Source organism: Vulpes lagopus, chromosome 12 (assembly GCF_018345385.1).
Source record: "Vulpes lagopus strain Blue_001 chromosome 12, ASM1834538v1, whole genome shotgun sequence".
Classification (NCBI taxonomy): Eukaryota; Metazoa; Chordata; class Mammalia; order Carnivora; family Canidae; genus Vulpes; species Vulpes lagopus.
Genome location: NC_054835.1, coordinates 27,379,350 through 27,399,979, shown reverse-complemented (window position 1 = coordinate 27,399,979; position 20,630 = coordinate 27,379,350). Strand labels below are relative to the sequence as shown.

The window sequence follows — 20,630 nt, the reverse complement described above, 5'->3', positions numbered from 1 at the left end:
TACCCATACTTTAAATTTATTAAAAAATTATGGAATCTCAGAGTTTTTAATTTACTCTGGATACAAGTTATTTGGTAGGTATGAGTTGCATGTAGTTGTTCCTACTCTGGGCTTTTCTGTTTACTTTCTGAACAGTGGCTTTTGATGAGGGGAGCTTTTGAATTTTGAGAAGTTTAATACATCAGTTACTATTTTTTGTGGTTACTACTTTCTGACTGCTAAAAGATCTTTTCCTTCCCCAAGATCGTGAAAATATCTTTCTCTCTCATATTTCTATGGATGTTTACCTAAAAGCTCTACAGTATCTAGCTTTTAATAAAGTTTAGTACAGTGATCCATCTGAAATTAAGTTTTGTATATAGTATGAGGTTGAGGTCTAGGGTACTTTTTTTTTCCTCTGTGGATATACACTTATTCCAGCACATTTATGGAAAAGATTTCTTTCCCCCACTGAACTGCATTGTTACCTTTGTAGAAAAATCTATGGGTATATATGTATGACTCTTTCTGGACTTTATTTTATTCCATTTATCTGTTTGTATATCCTTATGTCAGTGCCACTTTGTGTTGATTAAATAGCTTTATGATAAATTTTGAAATAAGACATTGTAAGTCTTTCAACATTGTGTTCCCTTTTTTTTTTTTTTTTTTAAGACTTATTTATTTATTCAAGATAGACATAGAAAGAAAGAGGCAGAGACACAGGCAGAGGGAGAAGCCGGCTCCATGCCAGAAGACGCGGGACTCGATCCCAGGTCTCCAGGATCACGCCCTGGGGCAAAGGCAGGCGCCAAACCGCTGAGCCACCCAGGGATCCCTCCAGGTTTTGAATGGATGCTTGTATTGCGATGTATTTCCCCCTCAGGACTGCTTTTGCTGCATCCCAAAGATTTTGAACGGTTGTATCTTCATTCTCATTAGTTTCCATGAATCTTTTTAATTCTTCCTTAATTTCCTGGTTGACCTTTTCATCTTTTAGCAGGATGGTCCTTAACCTCCACGTGTTTGTGGTCCTTCCAAACTTCTTGTTGTGATTAAGTTCTAATTTCAAGGCATTATGGTCTGAGAATATACAGGGGACTATCCTGATCTTTTGGTATCGGTTCAGACCCGATTTGTGACCCAGTATGTGGTCTATTCTGGAGAAAGTTCCATGTGCACTTGAGAAGAATGTGTATTCAGTTGAGTTTGGATGTAAAGTTCTGTAGATATCTGTGAAATCCATCTGGTCCAGTGTATCATTTAAAGCTCTCGTTTCTTTGGATATGTTGTGCTTAGAAGACCTATCTAGTATAGAGAGAGCTAGATTGAAGTCACCAAGTATAAGTGTATTATTATCAAAGTATTTCTTCAGTTTGGTTATTAATTGGTTTAAATATTTGGCAGCTCCCACATTCGGGGCATATATATTGAGGATTGTTAAGTCCTCTTGTTGGATAGATCCTTTGAGTATGAGATAGTGTCCCTCTTCATCTCTCACTATAGTCTTCGGGGTAAATTTTAATTTATCTGATATAAGGATGGCAACCCCTGCTTTCTTTTGAGGACCATTTGAATGGTAAATGGTTCTCCAACCTTTTATTTTCAGGTTGTAGGTGTCCTTCTGTCTAAAATGAGTCTCTTGTAGACAGCAAATAGATGGGTCCTGCTTTTTTATCCAGTCTGAAACCCTGCGCCTTTTGATGGGGTCATTAAGCCCGTTCACGTTCAGAGTTACTATTGAGAGATATGAGTTTAGTGTCATCATATCTATTCAGTCCTTGTTTTTGTGGATTGTTCCACTGAACTTCTTCTTAAAGGGGAATTTTAAGAGTCCCCCTTAAAATTTCTTGCAGAGCTGGTTTGGAGGTTACATATTCTTTCAGTTCCTGCCTGTCTTGGAAGCTCTTTATCTCTCCTTCCATTTTGAATGAAAGCCTTGCTGGATAAAGTATTCTTGGTTGTATGGTCTTCTCATTTAGGACCCTGAATATATCCTGCCAGCCCTTTCTGGCCTGCCAGGTCTCTGTGGAGAGGTCTGCTGTTACCCTAATATTCCTCCCCATAAAAGTCAGGGACTTTTTTTCTCTTGCTGCTTTAAGGATCTTCTCCTTATCTTTGGGATTTGCAAGCTTCACTATTAAATGTCGAGGTGTTGAACGGTTTTTGTTGATTTTAGGGGGGGATCTCTCTATTTCCTGGATCTGAATGCCTGTTTCCCTTCCCAGATTCGGAAAGTTTTCAGCTAGGATTTGTTCAAATACATATTCTGGCCCTCTGTCCCTTTCGGCGCCCTCGGGAACCCCAATTAAACGTAGGTTTTTCTTCCTCAGGCTGTCATTTATTTCCCTTAATCTATCCTCATGGTCTTTTAATTGCCTGTCTCTTTTTTCCTCAGTTTCCCTCTTTGCCATCAACTTGTCTTCTATGTCACTCACTCGTTCTTCCACCTCGTTAAGCCTCGTCGTTAGGACTTCTAGCTTGGATTGCATCTCATTTAATTGATTTTTAATTTCTGTCTGATTGGATCTAAATTCTGCAGTCATGAAGTCTCTTGAGTCCTTTATGGTTTTTTCTAGAGCCACCAGTAGCTGTATAATAGTGCTTCTGAATTGGCTTTCTGACATTGAATTGTAATCCAGGTTTTGTTACTCTGTGGGAGAGAGGGCTGTTTCTGATTCTTTTTTTTGAGGTGAGGTTTTCCTTCTAGTCGTTTTGCTCAGTGCAGAGTGGCCAAAAACAAGTTGTATTGGGAAAAGGAGAAAAAGAGAGAGAGAAGGAAAGAAAAGAGAAAAAGAAAAAAGAGAAAGAAGAAAAAAAAAGGGGAAAAAGAGAGAAGAACAAGAGAAAGAAAAGAAAGGAAGGAGAAAAAAAGAAAAAAAAAGGGGGGGTGGGGTGGGGGAAGCAATCAGAAATCAAGGAGAAAGAAAGGAAAAAAAAGCACAAAACAAAACAAAAACAAAAAAAACACGGGGGAGTATCTTCCGATTCTGTATACTTTAAGTCCCTTGACTTCCCTTGGAACTGGTCCGTCTCGCTGGTCTTCTGGGGGAGGGGCCTGCTGTGCTGATTCTCAGGTGTTAGCACTTGGGGGAGCTGCTCTGCCTCTGCCTGGTGCAGCTGCTCATTGGGGGTTGTTTACCCCGTGAGGCCCCGGGAGGAAGCCACAGTGGCGGGGCGGCAGCTCTGGGACCCTGGAGTCAGCTCCCGCAGTAGCTCCGGGGCTCTCGTCTGCAGGGCCTGGGGGCTCCCGGGCGGGGCCGCTGATCTGCTCAGTTCCAGGCAGGAGCGTCCTCGGGGTCCTGGGCCCTCCCGGCCTCTGCCTGTCCCGGGGGGAGGCCGGATCCTGGGCTGTGTCCCGGCGCCCTGTGCTCCGGAACCTGCGCTATTGGATTCACGCTCCCGGTGGTGTAGCCCCCTCCGCGGAGCCGCCGCCCGAGCCCCTCCGAGCTGTTCCCAGAGCTGCGCCGCCCCCTCCGCGGAGCTTCTTCCTCCGCCCGAGCCGCCGCCGCCGAGCTGTTCCCGGAGCCGCGCAGCCCCCTCCGCGGAGCCGCCGCCCGAGCCCCTCCGAGCTGCTCCGGGTCCCGCCGTGCGCACTGCAGCCCTTAGGGAGCTCGGCGCACTCTCCGGGGCGCAGTTCCTCTGTTACTGTCCCAGGGAGCCCGAGGGCATCCCCGCCTTTCTGGGGATCCTGCTCCAATTCCCCAGGAGGCCTTTCCGTGGGGAAGGTTGGTGCACTCCTGCTCCTCCGGGACGGGGCTCTCCTGTCCTGGGGACACTCGCCCCGGCCTCAGCCCGGCTCCTCGCGGGGCCCCTCCCCCTTGGAGGCCTTTTGTTTGTTTATTTCTTTTTTCCCCGTCTTCCTACCTTGATAGAAGCACGAACTCTTCTCACTGGAGCATTCCAGCTGGTCTCTCTTTAAATCGCAGGCCGAATTCGTAGATTTTCAGGATGATTGGAAGGTTTTCTAGGTAATTTGTTGAGGACAGGTGACTTGGAGACCCTACTCTTCCGCCATCTTACCCCTCCCCTCCTTTTTTGATACTCTTGTGGTTATTCCATATTCCTTGCATTTCTATAAAGATTTTAGAATCAGCATACCAGGTTTTTCAAGAAAAAGTCTGCTAGAATTTTGATAGGGATTGTGTTGAACCCTTTATTCTTGTTGCTATTCTCCTTGCTGAGGGCTTATAATTTACATCTTTAATCACAGTTTACTCAATGAATATTTTATTGCTTCATGTAAAATATAGAAAACCTTGCAACAATTTAGTTCTATTCATTCCTCCATCATGTGTGCTATTGTTGTCATATATATTACATTTAATACATTATAAACTTCAAATACAGTATTATAATATTCCTTTAAACTTTCATATGTCTTTGAAAGAAGTTGTGAAGAAATGAAAAATTAAGTCTATTCCAGTACTGGAAGTAGAAGGCCAGGTATTAGCTTTAAATTTTTTTTCTTTTTAAGATTTTATTTATTTTAGAATTAGAAAGCATGTGGGAACAGAGGGGAGGGGCAGAGGGAAAGGGAGAGAATCTCAAGCACAGTCTGCACTGAACACACAGGCCATCACAGGGCTCACTGGATTCTGTGGTCCTGAGATCATGACCTGAGCTGAAACCAAGAGTCAGATGCTCAACGGACTGAGCCACCTAGGTGTCCCTGATTTTAAAATTTTTATTTAGAATCTTCTGTGTGTGGATGGATTATTTTCTCAACTTTTTAACTTTTTAGGTTGTTCAGGTCTTAGGTTTTAATTATGTGTTCTTTGTTTTTTTATCAGGTCATTGAATTGGTTTTTAGTATCTTGAAGGCCTTTATTTGGGACCTACACTTTAGGAAAACATTATTTAAAAGTGACCTATATTTGTAGGCCCTCAAGGAAAAAGGAGACTTCTCTTTGTTAGTCTAATATTTGGCTTTAGGTATCTATGAACATAGGTCTTCCTCTTTAGAATATTCAGATAATATAGCCAACAGGAATATATCTTATATTCTGTGCTTTGATTTGGTGAGATATTTTTGATTAAATCTTGCCTTTGGGAAGCACTTGATGTTAGTCATGTTAATGGATATGAAACATGAATTACCCCTGAAGCACTGAGGTGTAGCTAGGAGATTTATCAGTGTCTCCAAATTCCACATAATGAAAATGTAACTATAAAATAGCAGTGGCCTTTTCTATTGTTATGTCAGGCACAGGTTTGAGGTTTTTTTTTCCTTTAGATACTGACCTAGGTCTCTTTTTTAAAAAAATATGTAATACATGAGGTGTTATTGTCAAATCTATTACATTTCTCTATTAATACACCCAACAATACAATTTTATAGGTAATATTTCATGCAGTTTCTTTTTCAATCACTAAAGGAACATAATAGAAGAAATATTTTCTTTTCCATTTACCTACATATTTTACTTTTGCCAGTGTTTTTTTTTCAGTGTCATTCAAATTACTGTCTGGTGCCACTTGCCTTCAGCCTGAATAACTTCCTTTATTATTTCCTGTAAATCAGGTATGCGAGCAATGAATTCTTTTAGGTTTTGTTATCTGGGAGTGTCTTTATTTTGCCTTCATTTTGAAAGATTATTTTATTGGATATAGGATTCTTAGGTGGCAATTTCTTTCAACACTGTGAATAAATAAATCATTCCACAGTCCTCCAGCATCCATTACATCTAATGAGAAGTCATTTGTTAATTTTATTGGGATTCTTTTGTGCATAATAAGTCATTTTCCTTTTGCTGCTTTCAGTATATTGGCTATTATGTGTCTGTGGGTCCTTTTGCTTTTATCCTACTTGGAGTTCATTAAGCTTCCTCAATGTGTAGATTAATGTTCTTCATCAAATTTTGGAATTTTTCAGCTATTGCCTTAAAAATTTTTCTGCCTCTTTCCTTCTGGCAGTCCTGTTATACAAATGTTCGTGTGCTTAATGGTGTCCCACATTTCTCTGAGGCTGCTCATTTTTCATCATTCCTTTTTTTCTTTATTCTTTAGATTGCATAATCTCTCTTGATCTATATTTTGCTGATTCTTTCTTCTTCCAAAACCATATCTACTATTGAGCCCCACTTAGTGAAGTTTCCATACTTTTTTGTACAATTCAATGCCAGCAGTCAGCTACTGGTTGTTGGCTGGAGGTTGTACTTAATACTTTTAAGTTAGTGAATTTTTTACCTTTTACTGTTGGATATGTGTTGTGTAGTTTAGAGACTGTTTTCACAGTTCAGAGTTTATGAGTTTGTCCTGTGTTCTACCATAGACTGGAAGCTCAAATGTTGCCTCTCCTTTTTTTTTTTTTTTTTATAAATTAATTTTTATTGGTGTTCAATTTACCAACATACAGAATAACACCCAGTGCTCATCCCGTCAAGTTTGCCTCTCCTTTTTGTACCTTTTGTATCTCCTCAGAAGGTATAACCTTGGGCATCTGCATCGTCTTTCAGAACATCAAGACAATTCTGGGTTTAGCACGTTTCTCTGATCTTCCTATTAAGTTTTTGGCCTATCTGCCTCAATTTCTAATGGTAACACTTTAAGCTGTTAGTCTCCACTGATTGGTAGCTCATTGCTCTGTTGTTTTTGACAGTGCCTTTGGGGCATTAATTATTCCATAGTCTGATCCAAATAAAGTTAGGTACCTTGGCAGGGGTAAAGTATTGCTGGTTTTTAACAATGCTTGTCTCTTTCCTCTCATGGGTAGAACCTCTGTGCTATGGAATAGGAGCTGGGAGTTGATTGGGAATCTGCTCTTCACGGGTTGCCCCACCAAGATCCTCCCTGTAGAGCAGAAGCTTGAAGTGGGAGATAGGGAACTGGTGCTTTGGTTACCACCACTGCCCAGTATACATTTTCCTCAGCACAAAGCTTGGTGAGATGGTATCGGTGGATATCCACTGGCTGCCAAAAACAAAAACCTGGTATAGCTCTCTGAAACTGAGAGTGGTGGGAGGTATCACTCAGCTGCTGAACTCACTAGAACAGCACTTGTGCAAAACAGAGCTGTAAGCACTGCCATTACTGTTCCTCATTCATTAGTTGTTCAGCCTTGATTATTCTTATAGAGCAATGAGCTGGAGGTAAGGGAAAGGCTGCTGTGTTCAGGCTGCTAAGCCCTCTTCCACACAAAGCTATGGGGGGGTTGAGTGTAGTTCCTACTCAAATGTGATCCTTCATTCTGTTCTTATTGAATTCTATAGATTCAGTCTCCAGAGACTTTGAATGATCGTCTTTGGTGATTGACTGGTTTAACAGATGTCTCTCTGGGAGAAAGGTTTCACCCACTCCTCACATCACCATTTCCAATATATGTATATATTTAAAAATTCAATTCAAACACTACACAGAGAACTAAATGAAAAGTAAGTCTTCTCATCAGACCCAAGGACTAAACATGTCCTAGAGATAACAATTGCTATCAGTTTTTTTTCATGTTTAAATACTATGGTTTTTATATAAATATATAATTAATTTTAAAACCTGAATCATTAAGAACTTGAGCTGCTGCAAAATGCAGCTTCAGCTTTTGAGCATGTGACTTGTTACGATCTTGTTACACCCAAAATGTATATTGGCTTTCCAGCTACTTCTAACATGCATTTGTAGTCTTTATAGGTTAAACAGTCCTTTCTGGCTTGGGTCTTTGTAGATCACCTAATTTAGTTTTTTATATAGTTACTGGTAAAACTGGGCAGTATTCTAACATCTAACATTCAGATTATAAACATCAAAATGATCATACTGTCAACATTTTTAGTGATGTCTTTTGCCATGGTAAACTGTATACAACATCTGCTAGAATGCTAGTATAGATATTGCTTTAGAAGTCACACAATGAAGTAAGAGCTGTTAAATATTTTTTAGGTGATAAAAAGCGTTGCCTCAAAATGGAACAAATTTAAAATAACAACACTGGGTTGTTCCTAAAGTGTTTACTTTAATTGTGATATTTTTGAAATAAAGGGCACTTTATGTGTTAGCTCTGAGGACTGTTATTATTATTGAAATCTTCTGTGGAAAAAAGAAAAAAAAAGAAATCTTCTGTGAAATGGTTTTGTTTTCTGATGGAGTGCTCTCTAGAAAAGTATCAAATTATCTTCCCAAATGGAGAAGTTCAGCTGATAATTTGTTTTGCTTGTTTCACCTTGTTACTTATAGTTCTTGTTTCAGTATCATCTACCTATTTGATGATGTAAAACTGATAATAGAATTCCATCTGGGGAAATAGTAATAAATTAAAGACAGTGATATGTCTACTGGAAAGTAATTAAAGATGAATAATCAGACTGTTGTTTAAAGGACAGACTTGCTGAGATTGTAGGAACTATGTGTGATATGGATTTTGACTTTCCTAGACATATCCTGAATTTACTGTGGGACTTCTGCCTCTTTTAATTTCAATTAATTAGGTTATTTTAGGGGAGAGTCAGGGAAAAGGAACAAAAAAATGTTATTTGTTCTCTTGACTTTGAGAATAATGGAAGAAGAGAGCAGAGACAGAGAGAAGCTATCAATGTGAGGTGGACAGCCAGGGAAGCAATATGCTTCTACATTTTTTTTTTAAGATTTTATTTATTTATTCATGAGAGACACACACAGGCAGAGACACAGGCAGAGGGAGAAGCAGGCTCCATGCCAGGAGCCCGATGTGGGACTTGATCCTGAGACTCCAGGATCACGCCCTGGGACAAAGGCATGCGCTAAACTGCTGAGCCACCCAGGGATTTACCCCCCCCTTTTTTAAAATTGTATTTTATTTATTTATTCATGATGGACATAGAGTATCCTACATTTTTTAAAATGTGAGCAAGTAGACACTAAACAACAAGGATCCAACACTAACCAGGCAGAGTTAATCTTCACAAAATATGAGCTGAGTTTAACATTGTGATCTACACTAAAAGTTGGTGCAGTTACTCTGACATTTTAGTAAGAGATAGTAAGCTACCTGTGTAAATTATGCTGGTGCCAAATTGAATGGTTGGCTGGGGCAGAGAAAAGAACTGAGCCAAGTGGGAAGCTTCTCTGCGGCTTTATAGCCCAGGGGTTCAAGGAATCTGGTGCTCTACATTTCTATAGCATGAAACACAATTCAGGGACCCTAGAGCCCCTGCCTGATAGAAAGGCGTGTCTCCTAGTGTTGGGAGCCAGAACACGATGATGAGTGTAGTGCAATTTGAATTTTGGCATAATACCTTTCGGGCAGTGGTGATTCAGTGCTGGAAATGAAATGTTTTGGCTTAAAAATCAGTTTCCCTAAATGGTTCAGGAGATGGGAATTGTATTTTCATCTTGGTAAGGCTGTTTGTATGGCCTGTAATTAATCATATTGTTTCTCCTTTTGTCTCTAGCTGCTTCCCTCAGTTGTTACCTAGGTAACAAGGGTGGAAGCTACTTAAAGCCTGGGATGAAAGACTTTTTATCTTCATGAGTGTTTTCTTTAATCAGATTGCTTTCCTCCTAATACCAGGAACTGCTGCTTTGCAGATTTGCATTGTAGTAGTCTATATAAGTGCTGCTCTCTAGTATCAGGCAATATGGTGCTTATGCTAAATTTAGTTGTGATGTGTATATTAAAGCAATAGGAATTGTGGTATGATGTGGTAGAATGAATAAAGGAACCCTAGGAAATTTTGAAAAAAAGTGAGACTCTCAAAGAAATTTAGCTTGGGTAAAATTTTTTTTTTTTTTTTTTAACTTGGGTAAAATATTATGTGGGGAACTTGGGCAGTCAGAGAGCATATGAATCCTGAGTGGGATTGGGTCAAAATCACTAACAGATAAATCTCAAAAACAACATTGAGCTAAGGAAATCAAACACGAAGTACATTTATACAAAATTTAGAAACAGGAAAACCCTTCTATGAGGTTAGAAGTTAGGATATGATTACTTGTAGAGGGTATAGGTAGTTATTGCAAGGAGAGCAAAAAGAGGGCTTCTGGGTGCTAGTAATACACTGTTGATCTGGGTGTTGAGTATATTGGTATGTTATGCTTGTTAACATTGAACTGTACAATTATAACCTGGTTGTTTTCTGCATACATGTTTTACTTCAATATAAAGTTAAAAAAGGAAAGAAAAGGCTTTTAGTAGTTCAGTTCTGCTTATAGGATAGTCCTGTGTAATTGCCCTTAATTAGGAATTGGATAAATAGGGACTGGTTAAATTGTGTTATGTTCCTTATACCCCTGGGGATACAATGTAGCTATTTTGAGAATGAAAAATTCTACAGGTACTGACAAGAAGCTATTATTAAATAAAGGAAGTTTCAGAACTTATAACCCATTTATGTAAAAATAAACCACTATATACATATGCTGGTATATACTTAGAAAATATCTTGAAGGACACACATTCAATTGATACTTAACAGTGGTTAGCCTTGAGGTTTGGTTTATGGGTAATGTGACAGAGTGGGGAATGCTGAACTCCTGCATACTTTCTTTTTACTGTGAACATGGGTTACTCTTATGATCAAAACAAACTTAAAAAATAAATTCTAAATTCTATTTTAAAGGCAAGCATATTGGGAGAATTATTGTTACTATTCTGGTTAAATTTCCAAAGTATGGTGAATTGCTCCAAAGTATTGCTTTTTTACACATCACAAGAAAAGAAGAAAAGAAGTTATGGGAGTAATTAGAGGTGTTCCCCCCACCCCGAAGAGTTAATATAGTTCCACCTTATTCCACTGTAGATGATGAAGCAGATTCTAATGACCTTGAGTAAACAAAGCGAATGTAGGCATTTGATATAAAGTGTAACTAAATTGTCTCTCCAATTGTCATTTTAGTTGATCCAGAGTACCAGAAGGAAGCAGAACAAAGACATAGAGAATTGGCAGCTAAAGCTGGAGGATTCAATGACTTTGCAACTTTAGCTGTCATCTTTGAACAGTGCAAATCAAGGTATGTGAAATAGTTCTATGTACTAAGAAATTGTCTGTTTGAAATATAGCTCCAATGCATATTTATTACATAACTTTAGACAGTAAGGTTCAGTGGGGATACTATTGACCTCAAGTTATTTTTGTGAACATAAGTGAGATTTATCTATGCCAGGTAACTGTTACTAAGTAGGCATTTATTATATAATATTAGTTATCTTCTTCATTCTCTCCCTAAACCTTTCCTGAAGGTGACCTTATAGAATTTTGGTTCTGTAGAAGTAGCATGGATGAGAAAATAATTTGTTAAAGTATATATGTATAAGAAGAAATTCATTTACAAATTATTTTAAAAGATTTTATTTATTTACTTGACACAGAGAGAGAGAGCAGCAGGGGAAGGAGTAGGCAGATGGAGAGGGAGAAGCAGGGCCCCCTACAGAGCAGGGAGCCTGATGCAGAACTTGATCCCAGGACCCTGGGACCATGACCTGAGCCAAAGGCAGATGCCCAACAGACTGAGCCACCCAGGCACCCATACAAATTATTTTTTAATTCACTCAGAGATACATTAGTTTTTTCAAATTCTTTAAAGTGCTTTCTCAGTAATTGAACAGATCTCATAAAAAACCTGACAATTGCTTATTTGTTTCTAGTTTTATAATAGGTATGAGAATGTTAAACTATCTTTTTTTTTTTTTTAAGTAAATTCTGTGCTCAATGTGGGGCTTGAACTCATGACCCCAAAATTGAGAATCACATGTTCTACTGACTGAGCCAGCCAGACGCCCCTGTTAGACTTTCACTTATAGAAGGTATTTTCAAGATACCATTATTTTTGTTTTGCAGTGGAGCTCCAGCTTCGTGGTGCCAAAAACATTGGATTCATTGGAGATGCTTATTTTCTGCATTTCGTGTCGAAGCTCAACTTCGGGAACTAATCAGGAAGCTTAAACAGGTAATTATTATAATAATCTTTCCTTGAGTAGCATTTTAGCAAGATTCTCTGAATACCGTACCCCAAACTATAGGAAATTATGAGATGTTCTGATCTCTGGTTTGTAGGAATAGGCCCCATTCCTAGCTGCATGTAAATACCAAGCACTATTACCTCTTATCCTTTGGAGAGATGCTTTTCCTTGTCTTGGGTAATTTCCTCACTTTTATATGCTAACCAGTGCTCAGCTGAACCCTTGTGGAGGCCCTTCAGTAAATTTCTGGGAGCCCTATCTCTATCAAGTTCTCTTCTCTTCTGAACTCTTGGCATGTAAATTCTAGCCATCTTGGTCTTCCTGGATTCTCGGCCCTGTTTCTTTAGCTGGGGGAATAATGCTCCAGGTTCCACATGGATTATTCCTTCCCTGAGCCTTCATCCAGAATCTCTCTCAAGGTTGACTGTAAGCAGGGGCAGTCATTGGGCTTATTTCATTTTTTTCTCACACTGCATTTATTTCTCATGGATCACTATTCTTATTGCTTGATATGCAGTGCTTTGGAAATCATTATTTCATATTTTTTGGTTGTTTCAAGCAGAAGGGTAAATCTGATCTCTCTTTTTTTAAAAGATGTTATTTATTTATTTGAGAGAGAGAGAGAGAGAGAGCTAGCGATTAAGGGGAAAAGCAGAGGGAAAGAGACAAGTAGACTCTGCACTGAGCACAGAGACTGTCGTGGGGCTCAATCTCACGACCCTTGAGATCATGACCTGAGCTGAAATCATGAGTCAGACGCTTAAACAACTGAGCCTTCCTGGTGCCTCAGATCTGATCCCTCTTACTTCATTCTAGCCAGAAACAGAAGTCTTTAAAAATGTGTAGTTTTCAGAATGAAAGATTATTTCATACTATTCTGTGAGATTACCACTATATATATATTATTTCTATAGCAAAGTGATTTTCCAAGAGAGACCTTTGAAGGCCCAAAACATGAAGTACTACGAAGATGTCTTTGTGCAGGCTATTTCAAAAATGTAGCTCGAAGGTAAGCAATATGAACTTGAGAAATGGATAAGAAATACTACTGTATTTGACTACAATGTTGAACTGTTTAATATAATATTAAAGATTGATGATTTATTTAAGCTCCGTGATTATGATGACATCAATTACAGTGACTTCATAATTGTCACTTGTGAAGGGAGAGCTGCAGTGGCTCAGAGTGGGGCATTGGACCTCAAGTTTGGTAGGAGGGAGTTTGTAGGACAGCCGTCTAGAATGGGGTATCAGTACCTAAGTTGAATGACAAGGGTTTCCTTGCAAGGGGTGGCTCTGTGTGGAGGTTGAAAGACAAACAAGTTGAGTGAGCATGACATCTCTGAGGAAGGAGAGCTCAGTGTAGAGTATCAGCAGTTGAGCAGGATGGGGAAGGCACTCATATGGGAGGTGTTTGGTGTTGCATTTAGAGTCTGAGTGTAGTGAGAGAGGGCATCTTCTTAGGGGAAGGGGTAACAATAGTGATGATGGGAAACTTATTATATACAAAGGAATTGATCACATAATTTAATATATTAAGGAATGGTGAATGGAGTTAGAAATACTGAAAGGGAGAAAATAGAAAATGAGAATGAGCCCTGTAGTTTTGGATTGGAATTTTAGGGTATCATTGTGAACTTAATGGCTTTCAATATACTTAGATGGATGGATAGATAGATACAGAAATAAAAATAGATGTTACTGTATATATTTATAATATATATTTATATGTATGTGTGTAAATATTTACATTTATACAAGATCCTAGCTCTGAGATGAAGTGAGAGCAATAACATAATAGTAATGAATATAGTTAGTGCCCAGATTGTGACTTGAAACAACCATTTGCCGCCTAATGGACTCAGAGCTGTTTGGAGAAATAGGGGTAGGAAGGTACAAGATGAGCCCAGAACATCTTATTTTATCAGTAAGCAAGAAGAGATAAATCAAGTTTGAGGGCATGTTAGAAGTATGCTGGAGCTAGTTGCTTGAATAGTCCCCAGCTGATCCAATATGGGACATTGTAGCATCAAAATAAATAATGATAGTAATGGATTATATAGCCTACTAAAGTAAAACATGAAATCAATGGGTCTGTAGTTATATAAATTAATAAATGAATAAATTAAAAGTTTAATGACAAATAAAATTAGTCGTGCACCTCTCTACAAAATTCTTATTAATTACAAAGAGAAAAGGAAAAAAGTAACTTTTTCATGGAGTAGCCTGGCAGATGCTACCCAAATCAAGCCATCAAAGTGTACACTATCAGTCATGAAACAAATTGAAATCATGTTCTTCCTGAAAGGATATAATGAAAAATACAGCTTCACTTCTGTGATGTTTCTGCCAAAGATACATAACCTATATCTAATCATCTTGAAACAAACAAACTCAAATTGAGGAGCATACTACAAAATTATTACTAAAAAAGCTGTCAAGATCAAGAAGGTCAAAGACTGGGGAATATGCCAGAATGAAGGAGACTAAGGGGACATGAAAAATAAAATTAATACTTGATTCTGATTTGGATCCTTTTGCTGTAAAGGATATTATTAGGACATTTGGATAAAACTTCATTGGGATCTGAGGATTAGATGTTAATCATCCTTCAGTGTTAATTCTCTGGTTTTGATGGTTGTATTACGTATTACAGTTATGTAGGAGAATGTCCTTTTTTTTTTTTTTTTTAAAGATTTTATTTATTTATTCATGAGAGACACACAGAGAGGCAGACACGAGGCAGAGGGAGAAACAGTCTCTCCTCAGGGAGTCTGATGTGGGACTGGATCCCAGGACCCCAGGGTCATGACCTGAGCCAAAGGCAGATGCTCAACCACCTAGCCACCCAGATGCCCAAGAGAATGTCCTTGATTTTAGGAAATGTACACTCATGTATTTGGAGATGATGGGGCATAAGGTTGGCAACTAACATAATTCAAGTAAAAAAGATTTTTGTACTGTACAGTATGTAAACAATTATAATGCAGTCTGATCTGTGTTATAATGGGACTATATACAAAGTATTATAGGAAATCATCTGTAGTGATAATTGAACTAGGGCTAGTATTTTGACAAGTCTTTCGAATAATATTTATGTAGGGAAGTATAGAAGAGGATAGGAATTATTTTTAAAGATTTTATTCATTTATTTGAGAAAGAGGTAGAGAGCTTAAAGATTTTATTCATTTATTTGAGAAAGAGGTAGAGAACAGGAGTGCGAAGGAGGGGCAGGCAAGTAGGGAGCCCAATGTGGGGCTCAGTTCCAGGACCCTGGAGTCATCACCTAAACCAAAGGCAGACACCTAACCAACTGAGCCACCCAGGCGCCCCAGAAGAGGATAGGAATTTGAAGTTAAGAACATGAATTAGAAAAATGATAGGTGCAATGTTCTAATCATCAGATTTTAGAATAGTGAAAATTATCCCTTTAAAAAGAGATGTAGCATACTATATAAAGAACATTGTATTTAAGTCAGAAGACCTATGTTTGGGACTTGCTTTCACTATACATTAACTCTGTGATCTTTAGAAGACTAGTTGATTTATTTGAATCTCAGTTTTGACTTCTAAATAAAAGTACTTTGCTCTCAAAACTCGCAGGTTGTTTTGAGTCTTTATTATAAAATCATTCTAGAAACTTTAAAGCACAAATATGGTATTAATGTTAATATTACTAATTATTGACCAGAAATGTTGTACTTAACTGAAATGACTGTTTAGGTTATATATAATGAGAAGTTGTATCATTATTTAAGAGGAGTTGGTAGAGAAGTTATAGTGACAATTGAAAAAGTTTAAACTTCTGTTTGTAGCACTCTTTGTGGTAAAACATATTATAATTGTTCATTGTTAGACTTGGTGGTTTATTTATTTTATTGTTTTACTGTTCTTTATCCTTTGATTTTGTTTTATTTGGTTTGGTTCTTAGATCTGTTGGGAGAACGTTTTGCACAATGGATGGGCGTGGAAGCCCAGTTCACATTCATCCTTCCTCAGCAGTAAGTGCTTTATTATTATTATTATTAAAGTGTCCTATTTTTAATAAAGGAAAGAAATTTGTAAAGGTGTAGGAATTAGTAATGCACAAATGTCTTCTACTTTTCACTTTGAGGTTAAGTTTAGCCTATATCTTTATTACATAAAACTGTAAGGTACTGGTTGGCCCATGCCTCCTGATTGAAGAATATAGGAATTAATTCAGAAGAATTTGGGCTGTTAGTATGTGGCTGATCAAATGTGGAATAAGGCAGCTTACTGAGTTATCATCCTTAAATGAATTCTTTTATATAGCTTCATGAACAAGAAACCAAACTCGAATGGATCATTTTTCATGAGGTATTAGTTACCACCAAAGTCTACGCAAGAATTGTGTGTCCAATCCGTTATGAATGGGTGAGAGACTTGTTACCCAAGTTGCATGAATTTAATGCACATGATTTGAGCAGTGTGGCCCGACGTGAAGTAAGAGAAGATGCAAGGAGGAGATGGACAAATAAAGAAAATGTAAAGCATCTAAAGGGTGAGTCAATCACTTGTTCTAGTGATAGAAGTCCAAGAAGCATAAATATTGTTACATAGCATAGATTCGGGCTCTGTCCCCTGAGAAAGCAGAGTTGTCATGAGTCTCAGACTTTACTTCCACTTCTGTCTTTCCTTCCAGTTAATCATGTTTTCCTTAACCCCTCTGTCTACAACATTATTAATAACAACAGTATCTGTTGAGCCTTTGTCATGTGCTAACAACTTGTATTACCCCATTGAGTTTTCACAATAACCCTATGAATTAAGTACATGTAAGTATATATCCCCGCTTTATAGATAAGGAAATACTTAGCATATAATAATTTGCTGAAAATTCCATAGCTAATAAGTTGTGAGTCTGGATTTTTGAATCCAAGGAAACTGACTTGATGTGATGGCCTATACTGTTAATTATAATGACATACTGTTTTTCAGTAGGTCTTTGCTACTTTTATTTTGCTTATAAAATTTTGTGAACTATTACTTCAGAACATCTTTTTAAAATTTTTTCTAGGGATCCCTGGGTGGCGCAGCGGTTTGGCGCCTGCCTTTGGCCCAGGGCACGATCCTGGAGACCCGGGATCGAATCCCACATCGGGCTCCCAGTGCATGGAGCCTGCTTCTCCCTCTGCCTGTGTCTCTGCCTCTCTCTCTCTCTCTCTCTCTCTCTGTGACTATCATAAATAAATAAAAATTTTAAAAAAATTTAAAATTTTTTCTAGGGGATTTTTCTGTGAAATGTTAGGTCCCTAGTTGAGAGACATAAACAGTTATACTGAACTAGGACAGAAAGTTTAATTTTCACCTCATAGGTACAAAAGGCTCTTCAGTAAAGCTTTCTGAGGCTGATTTTTTTAAATAAGATTTTATTTTTATTTACTTATTTATTTTTGAGATAGAGAGCACATGCTTGTAGAGTGGGAGGGCAGGGAGGGGCAGAAGGCAGAGAGAGAGAACCTCAAGTAGCCTCTGTGCTAAGCGAGGGCTCCATCTCTCAGCCCTGAGATCATGACCTGAGCCGAAATCAAGAGTCAAATGCTTAACCCACTGAGTCACCCAGACACCCTTAAAATTTTATAATAAAGGTCAATTTGGAAAAAAAAAAAAAAAAAAAAAAAAGGTCAATTTGGGATGTGAAAACCAATACCTTTTAAAAAATAGATCTGTTGAGATAGATCAGTGGTTGTGAGAAGCTGGGGGTGAGAGGAGGGGTTGACCACAAAGGGACAGGAGGGAATTTGGGGGGTTGAGGATTCTGTCTCCTGATTTTGGTCACAGACTGTATGGAATAGTAAGAATTCATAGAACTGTATGCTAAAAAGTGTATATTTTACTATAGATAAATTATACCTTGGGGATCCCTGGGTGGCTCAGCGGTTTCGAGCCTGCCTTTGGCCCAGGGCGCGATCCTAGGGTCCCGGGATCGAGTCCCGCATCGGGCTCCTGGCATGGAGCCTGCTTCTCCCTCTGCCTGTGTCTCTGCCTCTCTCTCTCTCTCTCTCTCTCTCTCTCTCTATGTCTATCATAAATAAATAAAAATAAATTTTAAAAAATTATACCTTAATTTTTTAAATGAAAAAATGTATAAACTATACAGCCTCATATAAAAATTAATATATATAAAAAAGAAATGTAAGTATAGATATCTGCTGATGGATTTTCACAAGCATTACCATTCCCCCCCACAATATATATTGTCATGAAGACCTAACTATATACACTTGGCCAGAAGAAATACAGTAGCAGAAATGAGGGTCATGTCCTCTACGTTTAGTAACATTCATTTATGTCCTCAGCTAGAGTTATGTCTAGTTCCAAGAACCCATGTGAATACTCATACCAATGCAAGAACTTAAGAGTCTAAGGCATTGGGGCACCTGGATGGCTCAGTCAGTTAAGTGGCAGACTCTTGATTTCTGCTCAGGTCATGATCTTAAGGTTGTAAGATTGAGCCCTGCACCAACTGTGCACTGAACGTGGAGCCTGGATTCTCTTTCTCCTACCTCTGAGGCTGATTGATGGAGCAAATTGTATTATCTTTTTTTAACATCATGAGAAATAAGTAGGGGTGCCTGCGTTGCTCAGTCTGTTGGGTGTCTTCGACTCTGGTCGTGATCCCAGGGTCCTGGGATCAAGCCCTACATCAGGCTCCCTGCCTACTTCTCCCTCTCCCTCTGTTGCTCCCCCTGCTTGTGCGTGCGCTCCCCCCACCTTCAAATCAATAAATAAAATCTTTAAAAACACCATGAGAAATAGAGTGGTAAGGAATTTTGCCCAAGATCTGGAAGAGTCTAAAAATGTAGTGTTTCATTGCGTTGTATAACTCTACTACATGTTTGAATTAGGGTCAGTTGTTCTAACATTTAGGTCTCCATGCTTGCTTTCTCCCTTTCCTTCCCTTTCCCTTTCTGTTTCCCCTTCCCTTCCCTTCCCTTCCCTTCCCTTCCCTTCCCTTCCCTTCCCTTCCCTTGCTTTCTCCTTTCCTTCCCCTTTCCTTCCCTTCCCCTTCCCTTTCCTTCCCCTCCCTCTTCCTCTTCCTTCCCCTTCCCTTTCCTTCCCCTTCCCTTCCCTTTTTATTTTTTAACTGTAGACTACACTGTTTCTTTTAAAAGGACAAATTTTAATTTACTTTTTTTCCCCCTTAACATTGAAAAATCAGGGCATGTCCTTCTCCTAATATTTCTTGTACTGATTTTCACAACTGAAGTTTACTGACTAATTTGTAACGTTTTCAGATGGAATCTCAAAAGAAGTCCTAAAGAAAATGCAAAGAAGAAATGATGATAAATCCATATCAGATGCACGTGCTCGTTTCCTTGAGCGAAAACAGCAGAGGTCCCAGGATCACAGTGACACACGGAAGGAAACAGGCTAAGTGGTGAACCTCCAATTCAGGAAGTAGGAAAAGCAGCCAGGAAATGTGCTTCTACTTTGCCATTTATATCAGCACTACCAAGAGGAAGTGGTCAGCAGCTGTTATTAGCATATAAGCTAAAAGCAAATCAAAGTTCATCAGTACCAATAAATGGAATTTTCAAAGAAAAGATTGAGTTGCCATTGTCCTAGGCAATGATATATGAAACCAATGAAAGACAATACATGTAATATTTTCCTCACTTCAATTTTGCTGGCCTTAACTGGTATCAAATGCTGTCATTGAAATATTTTCAAAGAACACTGAATTGTATTTAATCAGCGTGTATTCCATTTGCATTTGAAGTATTAAAAATTATTTTCCTTAAATCTCTTTAAGGCCTTCTTGTTGCTATTAGAATAGTATTATATCAGGTTATCAGGTATGTGACCATTTCCTTCAGAAGGCTGAATATAAGAGGTTTTTACTCAGCAATACTTAGATGTCTAACTGTTTAATTGCTACAGAGCTTTATAGATATTTAGAGAAAAGACTTAATCAATTAGTAAATAAGAAAATTGCCTATGGCAAGTTTCTTTGTTGAATTAATATTAATCCTTAAATTGATTTTTCTGGGATTATACAGATTCCTTTTTATATAAAAATATATTGTTTAAGACAGTAGCTATAGCCATTAACCAAAGGACAGATGATATATATATGTTGTTTTTTCTTTTTTTTTTAAGCTGTCCCTACATACCTGTATCAGCATCATGTATGTAGGTGTGACAGTGTTTCAAACAGCCCCTCTGCCTGGCCTGCGCTCTTGGCTCCATCCAGCTGCTTGGGTAGGACCAATTAAACATCTGTTACGCTGATCTTGAAATGGGATTTCTTCAAAGCAGCCAACACTACATCACCAGTGTTTCAAATTGGAACCTTGAGGCTAGTTAGTATAACACTCAGGCCACACTCAGCACTTGCCCACTCTGTGTTTACTGCCTTGTATTCTAGTTATTTGTGTATCTGTCTGTCTCCCCCACTAGATTATACGCTCCTTGTGGGCAGGGACTATGTCTTTTTCATCTTTGTATCTTTTATGGCACCTAGCACAGTGCTTTGCACATAGTAGTCATCAATGTTTGTTAAATAAAGCTATTAGTGTCATTAAAATTCAAAAGGTAGTATAATGTGTGTTTTTAGATATTTTTTGTGAAAATTAAGAATCTAAATTTTTCATAGGTAAATAACTTTTTGCAATTACTTTCTTTGCTGTCTTAACAGTTTTCTGTTCAATACTAGAAACTTGAGTCTTTATTGAAAAAGCACATCAGGACCCAAATCTGTGTGTTTGTTCTTAAAGTAAGGTGAGTGATGATGGCTCCCTTAAGATTCCCAGCATGG

The 20,630-nt window shown here is 38.4% G+C and overlaps 1 protein-coding gene across 1 annotated transcript in view; it reads left to right on the top strand.

Annotated features, from left to right (window-relative positions):
* DHX40 (DEAH-box helicase 40) overlaps positions 1 to 20,406 on the top strand; it is a 50,531-nt gene extending 30,125 nt beyond the window's left edge. Inside the window, exons 13-18 of the mRNA XM_041726450.1 lie at positions 10,785 to 10,899; positions 11,727 to 11,835; positions 12,763 to 12,857; positions 15,780 to 15,849; positions 16,142 to 16,370; positions 19,108 to 20,406. Coding sequence (XP_041582384.1) covers positions 10,785 to 10,899; positions 11,727 to 11,835; positions 12,763 to 12,857; positions 15,780 to 15,849; positions 16,142 to 16,370; positions 19,108 to 19,247 — 758 coding nt within the window. The 3' untranslated portion in view covers positions 19,248 to 20,406. The remainder of the gene's footprint in view (positions 1 to 10,784; positions 10,900 to 11,726; positions 11,836 to 12,762; positions 12,858 to 15,779; positions 15,850 to 16,141; positions 16,371 to 19,107) is intronic.
* Positions 20,407 to 20,630: the final 224 nt, after the last annotated feature.